The sequence below is a fragment of the Monodelphis domestica genome, chromosome 4, assembly GCF_027887165.1.
Source record: "Monodelphis domestica isolate mMonDom1 chromosome 4, mMonDom1.pri, whole genome shotgun sequence".
In the NCBI taxonomy this organism is placed as follows: domain Eukaryota; kingdom Metazoa; phylum Chordata; class Mammalia; order Didelphimorphia; family Didelphidae; genus Monodelphis; species Monodelphis domestica.
The window spans coordinates 422135942-422143638 of record NC_077230.1 but is presented as its reverse complement, the minus strand read 5'-3'; the positions used below and the strand labels follow the sequence as shown (position 1 = coordinate 422143638).

Below are 7697 nucleotides of genomic sequence, written 5' to 3'. Positions count from 1 at the left end.
GTGGAGCTCCAGAATAATTTTCTTTCTCTCTCTCTCTTTCTTGCTTACTTTGTTTCTCTCTCTCTTACCTTGTTTCTTTCTTTCTTTCTCTTTTTCTTTCTCTCTTTCTCTCTTTCTTTCTTTCTTTCTTTCTTTCTTTCTTTCTTTCTTTCTTTCTTTCTTCCTTCCTTCCTTCCTTTCTCTCTTTTCCTTTCCTTTCCTTTCCCTTCTCGTTCCTCCTTTTCTTTCTTTCCCTTTCTTCTTTATTTCTCTTTTATCTTTCTTCTATCTTTGTCTCTTTCTCTTTGTCTTTTCTCTATTTCTTTCTTCCTTCCTCTCTTCCTCCTCCTCCACCTCGTCCTTCTTCTTCTTCTATCTCCTCTTCCTCTCTTACTTTCTGTCTTAGTATCAATTCTAAGGCAGAAGAGTGGTAAAGACTAGGCAACTGAAGTTAAATGACTTGCCCAGGGTCACACATCTAGGAAATGTCTGAGGGCAAATTTGACCCCAGGTCCTCCTAATTCCAGGCCTAGCATTCTATCCAGTGTGCTCTCTCACTGCTCAAGCACCATCATTCTTAAGATCATAGCTTTAGAAGGAGAGGGGACCCCAGAGGTCATATAGTCCATTCTTTATTGAATGCTCTGTCCCTTTTCAGGGGGAGGAGGGTATAAAGGAGCTTTTCCTCATTTTCCCCTTTCCCAAGCAATTCCATGTCAGCACCATCTTCTTTCTGCAGCCTCAGTCATAGCCAACTCCCATCTCAGACATCCTGATCCCATCTACACCCTCTATACCAACTCTCCCTTCCCTTCCTCTCTGACCTCCTATGCCTCAAAAATGTCCTGGCGGGGGCAGCTGGGTAGTTCAGTGGATTGAGAGCCAGGCCTAGAGACGGGAGGTCCTAGGTTCAAATCTGGCCTCAGACACTTCCCAGCTGTGTGACCCTGGGCAAGTCACTTGACCCCCATTGCTTAGTCCTTACCACTCTTCTGCCTTGGAGCCAATACACAGTATTGACTCCTAGACAGAAGGTAAAAGTTAAAAAAAAATGTCCTGGCCTCTGCTGAACCCCCTTCTCCAGCATTCAATCCTCCCCAGTGCCCTTGCTGTTACCTACCACAGAATCAGGCTTAGAAGATGCCACAGGCCCTGAGAACATAGAAGAGACCATACCAGAACTAGTTGGAATCACAGATTGTGAACTGTTTGGGCTGGGAGGAACCTTAGAACATGGAATATCAGGAAGGACCTTAGAACATGGAATATTAAAACTGAGAGGGATCTCCTTAGAACAAAGAATGGCACTGTTTGGGGAGAACCTTAGAACACGGAATATTGGAAATGAGAGGGACCTCCTTAAAACAAAGAATGGCAATGTTGGAGAGCACCTTAGAACACAGAATATTGGAAGTGAGAGGGACCTTCTTAGAACAAAGAATGTCACTATTGGGGAGAACCTTAGAACACAGAATTATTGGAAGTGAGAGGAACCTCCTTAGAACAAAGAATGGCAATGTTGGGGAGAACCTTAGAATACAGAATATTGGAAGTGAGAGGGACCTTCTTAGAACAAAGAATGTCACTATTGGGGAGAACCTTAGAACACAGAATTATTGGAAGTGAGAGGAACCTCCTTAGAACAAAGAATGTCACTATTGGGGAGAACCTTAGAACACAGAATTATTGGAAGTGAGAGGAACCTCCTTAGAACAAAGAATGGCAATGTTGGGGAGAACCTTAGAACACAGAATATTGGAAGTGAGAGGGCCTTCCTTAAAACAAAGAATGGCAATGTTGGGGAGAACCTTAGAACACAGAATATTGGAAGTGAGAGGGACCTTCTTAGAACAAAGAATGGCACTATTGGGGAGAACCTTAGAACACAGAATTATTGGAAGTGAGAGGAACCTCCTTAGAACAAAGAATGGCAATGTTGGGGAGAACCTTAGAACACAGAATATTGGAAGTGAGAGGGACCTCTTTAGAACAAAGAATGGCACTATTGGGGAGAACCTTAGAACACAGAATTATTGGAAGTGAGAGGAACCTCCTTAGAACAAAGAATGGCAATGTTGGGGAGAACCTTAGAACACAGAATATTGGAAGTGAGAGGGACCTCTTTAGAACAAAGAATGGCACTGTTGGGGAGAACCTTAGAACACAGAATATTGGAAGTGAGAGGGCCTTCCTTAGAACAAAGAATGGCAATGTTGGGGAGAACCTTAGAACATGGAATATTGGAAGTAAGAGGGACCTCCTTAGAACAAAGAATGGCAATGTTGGGGAGAACCTTAGAACACGGAATGTAGAAGGACCATAGACCATGGAATATTGGCACTAGGAAGAACCTTAGAACATGGACTATCTGAGTTAGAAGGAAGCTTAGGACACAGAATATGGGGATGACCCCTGATTTTGTGACATGTTTTTTTCTCTTCTCCACATCTGTGGGTCAGAGAAGGGGATAGGAGACAGGAAGTTTGTGGTCAGAGGATGACCTTTGAACAAACCTGAACAAACATTCCAAACTCTGCTATCCCCACTGTGGCCTTGGGCCCTGGACAGGGGATCAGTGACCCGCTTGGTGCCTCCTCCTCCCTGCTTCCCTCTTCCTGTCCTTGGGATGAGACCAAAGGCTGGGGGCTGCATAATGGGATGAGTCCAAGAATATCAGAGCTAGAAGAGACCTTGGAGCAAGGAATCTTGGGAGGGGGGATCCTTCAATACCTTCGAGGCCATCTTCTCATTTTACAGATAATTAAAGCAAGGCCTGGAGAGGAGAATCGGCTGGTAGATCTTTGGGCCCTTGACCAGAGTCAATTTTATCTAAATCTGTGACCAAGTGTTTACTTCTTTGTAGTTCAGAGTGAAAGGGAGAGAAATCAGACTGCTGAGGAGCTGAACTGTAAGCCATGGTTCAGATCATTGAATCAAACCAACTTATTTCCCAAGTGGGGATACTGAGGCCCAGGAAGACAAGAGACGGATCCAAGGCTACTCAGGGCAGTCAATCAGGACAGAGATGGGCCTTAAACCTGGGTCAGGATAGGGGGGGAAACTGAGGACAGGGGAGTGGAGAGAGAAGATCGAGGACAAAGGTGAGACACTGAGAGGGACAGGCCAGTGGCAGGGAACATGGCGGCTTGAGCCAGTTGGTGCCAAGGGGCGGTGCTGGCCCTAGGGGGGAGGGGCTCCACTGAGTTTGTCCCCCCACACACACATCCTTACTTCCTCTCAGGGGAACCCTGAACAGCTGAAAGCTAGAAAGCCCTTAGCCATGGTTTCCCCTCGATTGACCTGTCCAAGGGGATCCTCCATCTTGCTTTGGGTTCTGGTCCTGGCCTGGGCCACAGGTAAGCCTCTGGGGGGTGGGAGGCCGGAGAGGGGATCCCTGCATGTGAAGGAGCAAATGTGCAGGTTGGTGCCTGGATCCTCGTAGATGTGTGTGTGTGTGTAAAGGGTGTTAGTGCATACGTGCAAGGCTGTACCTGGGTCAGAGGAAACTTCCCTCTGGGTGCCTCCACAGGCATGGGCATGTTTAGGCCACTGCTTGGACCAGATAACTCTGGGCATATAGACAAATAGGGTAGGAGTTGGGGCCGTTAAGTGGCACGGTGGATAGAGCACTATTCCTGGAGATGGGAGGTCCTGGGTTCAAATCCGACCTCAGATACGTCCTAGCTGTGTGACCCTGGGTAAGTCACTTAACCCCTTTTGCCTAGCCCTTGCCCTTATGTTGTAGAGTTTTAAGTAGCACAGAAAGCAAGGGTTAAAAAAAAGGGAGGGGGTATAGAAAGAGCACAGAGCAATGAGTCAAGAGGACCTGAATTCAAAACCAGTCTCTGACACCTTTTTTAAACTCTTACTTTCTCTCTTAACATCAATACCAAGTATCAGTTCCAAGACAGAAGAGCAAGAAGGGCTAGGCAGGTGGGGTGAAGTGACTGTCCCAGGGTCACACAACTAGGAAATGTTTGAGGTCACATTTGAACTCAGGACTTCCTATCTCCAGGTGTGTCTGACACTTAACATGTGTGTGACTCCGGGGCTTTCCTCGTTTGTTCTTTGTAACCTGTCTACAGTTTGTTTGTCCACAGTTGTAGACATATTACCTCCCTGGTCAGTCATTAGCTGGTGAGCTCCTTGAGGGCAGGAGATGTCTTCTGCCTTTCTCTGCTCTCCAGGGCTTAGCACTGTACCTGGTACACAGCAGGTACTTAATAAATGCCCGCTGACTTGAGGGATGCACGTGCTTTTTTTTTTTTTTGGCAATTCCAAACCCATTTTATAGAGGAGGAAATGAAGGTCCTAAAGCATGAAAAAGCTACTCAATGTTACACAGAATGGAGTTTTGAACTTCTGATTCAAAATTTAGACTCAGCATCACTGACCTTGAATATGCTCCCTGCTTTAAGCAAAACCCAAAAAGCCATCTTTTAGGCCTGGGGTGGGGGTGGGGGGATACTCAGGGACCCTGGGGTGCCAGAAGGGAGTGACGGGCTGCCAGAGTGGACAATGACCAGGGCTCCCACCCGTGGTTCACTCGGCTTTCAGTGGGTCATGGGGAGGATGTCCTGGACAGCCAGCACCTGGAGGAGGGCACGGAGGAAGGCTGGAAGGTGTCCCGTTTCTTCTGGAAGGCAGTGGAGCCCTTGCTGACCAAGGCCACGGAGAGCTGGAACTGGATCCGGTGAGTGGGCCGGGATCCCTCCCACGGGGGCCTCTCTGAGAGGGAACCTCCCATTGGTTCTGGATTCCTGAGGGAGGTAAGTCCAGCTCACATCCCGGACAGAGCCGGCTTGGGGGTCAGGATGGGCCCAAGTGGGAATGAGCCCTGCCATGACCTCCTCACCCCCCCCCCCCCAGGACACCCGGACCTGTGCGAGGCTATCTGCAGACTTATTATGAAGACCATGTCAATGGCCTGGCCCTCCGAGCCCAGAACTGGCTCCACACATCACGGCAGAAAGTCCAAAGGCTCTGCCCCTCGAGGTTCTGTGGAAATCCTTAGAGCCCGGGCCAAGGAGCAAGAGACCACAACGTGCCATGATCTCCAGACGCCGCCAGATTGGAACCAACAACTTCCCCTCTCTGGGCTCCGGCTCCCTCCACTATCCAGTGATTGGGAGACACATTGGGGAGTTCTTTGTTCTAAGCTCCCTCCCAGCTCTGACATTGTCTGTTCTAAGACCCTTCCTCGTTCTGATATTCGGTTCTACATGACCTCCCAGCTGTGCCCCTTCCAGTTTTAACATTCTCCGTTCCTCAAGCGTCCTTTTTGCCCGGATATTCTTGGTTCTGTGCTCTAAAACATGGCTGTCAAAGAGCCTTCACAGCTAGGACATTCAATAACCAACTGTTAACTATCTGTAAGACAATCAGTCCTCCCTCCCTCCTGCCCAGTGTCCACAATAAAGTCTACTCTCTTTGTTTCCTCCCATGAGCCTCCTCTTCAGGTTTGGTTGGCCACCCCACCCTATCGAATTAATGGACAGAAGTCTAAGGAGTTGGGCAGTGCTAGCCCAGCTCTAGAATATCCATCCAGAAATGGATGGGCATCTCTAGGGTCTCCCTCCAGCCCCAAATCCCTGAGGAGTCAGGTGGACTCTGGAAGAGGGGGAGAAGCAATCTCAGGGAGGGCCCTGGGTAAGTTGTGGGGGTTTAGGGAACAGGACAAGTTTCTGGCCCACAGGATCCTTGAAAGAGCTCCGGCGTCCAGTCCCCTAGTCCAGCCAGCCAGCCCCTCTGAGACCTGGGAATCCTGGTCCTTCAGTGGCCCCAGTAGCTCCTCCTCTTGAGTGCATTCCCAGGAATGAGAAGGTCCCCCTGAGTTGTCCTAATTTGGGTCTTCCATTCCCGCCCCCAACTCCGACAAAGCTCTGTTGTGTTGGCCTGGACTTTGAGCCATTCTTGGGGGTGGTAGGGAGGGGGGAACAGGAGGCTGGCTACCTATAAAGGGACTGACCCTTGTACTGGGCTGATGAGCAGACACACATCTGGGGCTTCAGGTGAGGCCTGTTGGGTTGCCTTGGGTTGGGCAGAGGAGGATGGGATTCTAGATCTCCAGGCTGGAACGGTCTGACCTATGGAGTCTAAGTCCCTCCAGTTTTACAGATGAGGAAACCAAGGACTAAAGAGGGAAACTGGCCCATTCTGGGCTGGGCCTTCTGGATAATCGGTTAATTCAATAGCCTCTTATTTGGCATGGGCCTAGGAGGGCAAGCCATAGAACAAAGAGCATCAACGCCAGAAGTGACTTTAGGGAAAGCCAAAGCCAACTCCTTCCCTTTACCGAAGGAGGAAAGGGGTCTGGTGGGTGCTGGGAAGCCAATGAAGAGCTCTTTAATCCAGGGGAAGGAGATTGAGAAGAAAAGGGAGCCTGATGGGAGATGTGGCAAAAGGGGGGTGGGGGAGAGGGGGCAGAAGGGGCCCCAGGGAGAGAAGTGGGAAATGCCAGGGAGAAACCAGGAATGGGAGGGACCCAGGAGAGAGATGGGAGAAAATGCTCCTTCGGGAATGAATCGATTCCAGGGTAAGAGGGTCCCGGACACTTCCTCAAATCTCACTCCTTCCACTAATTTGGCCAGTTCTTCCTGCCATCATGGGTGCCAAGAGCCTCCCAGTCCTTACCTTCTGCCTGCTGCTGGTGCTGCTGCTGGGCTCAGGTGAGTAGGGATGGCTTTAGGAGCTGAGGATGGGCTGGCTCAGTGTGGGATGGAGCACGCTCAGCTCTCTGGACCCACCCCCCCCCCCCCCCCCCGCCTCCGTTGGCCCTAATTCTCTACATTCTCCATTTTCTCTCTGCCCCAAATTCTCTGCTGAATGGACTCTCTCCCCAACTGTCCTTCATCTCTCCAGGTCTCCGGTGGCCCAGTTCTTCCCTTCCTCTAATTCTCCCTTCGTCCCTAGCCTGTCTCCTTACTCAACTTCCCCCATCGTTCCTCATTCCCTGCCGATTCCCAGCCCTGGTTTTCTGTCCAATTCTCCTTTGACCTGGTGGCCTGATGCCATTAGGCCACAGCCCCACTGCCGTCTCTCCTCGGTCTTTCCTCCCAGCAGCCCAGGCTGCCAGGCCCCGATTTCGACGGGAAGAAAGCCCTACCATGCTGAGTAAGTTCCAGAGCCAACTCTATGGCTACTGGGAGTCTGCCAAAGCGAAAGCCCATCAAATCTATGAGAAAGTGCAGATACCTGCAATGGATCAGAATATCAGGTAAGCACTTCCCTCAGCCAGCCCAACAGACATCAGACATCCCTTGAGATGCCATCTCTGGCCTTTTGCCAACAGGGCTTTTAGCCACCCAGGGACAGAGGCATCCCAGTCCCAGCCCCCCCCCCCCCCCCCGTGTCCCTCCCCTTTTGGAGGTAATCCAGCCTTCTGGGCCCCAAATCTTCCCCTCCTCCCTAGGCTCTTCTTCCTTCAGAAACTTGGGCATAGAGGCCACAGGTCCAAGTAGCTGTGAGGGCCCTCAGCATTCTCCTCCCTCAGCCTCGTCCCTCTCTTCCCCACAGGCATGCCTATAACAAAGGCTCCGAGGCCATGACCACATACACTGGGATTCTGACAGATCAGATCATTCACCTGCTCAAGGGGGACCAGTGAAGAACCGATGCTGGGTCCCACTGCTCTCCTCTGTCTTTCCCCCAACCCAGGTAGCTCCAGCCTGAGGCATCACTCCCAAACTTTCCCCTAATAAAACTGTCTACAAAAGAGA

General features: G+C 50.4%; 1 protein-coding gene across 4 annotated transcripts; it reads left to right on the top strand.

The window, feature by feature from the left end:
- Nucleotides 1-5844: 5844 nt before the first annotated feature.
- APOC2 (apolipoprotein C2) lies at nucleotides 5845-7697 on the top strand. Of its 4 annotated transcripts, none has more exons than XM_056796373.1 (4): nucleotides 5845-5990; nucleotides 6570-6647; nucleotides 7042-7195; nucleotides 7495-7697. In XM_056796373.1, exons 1-4 carry the CDS (start codon nucleotides 5963-5965, stop codon nucleotides 7583-7585), a joined length of 351 nt encoding a protein of 116 aa, XP_056652351.1. In that variant the 5' UTR covers nucleotides 5845-5962; the 3' UTR covers nucleotides 7586-7697. The 4 variants fall into 4 exon arrangements, with proteins under 4 accessions (XP_056652351.1, XP_007491646.2, XP_056652352.1 ...); XM_007491584.3 differs by having other exon boundaries at nucleotides 7039-7195; XM_056796374.1 differs by having other exon boundaries at nucleotides 5909-5990; nucleotides 6514-6647; nucleotides 7039-7195.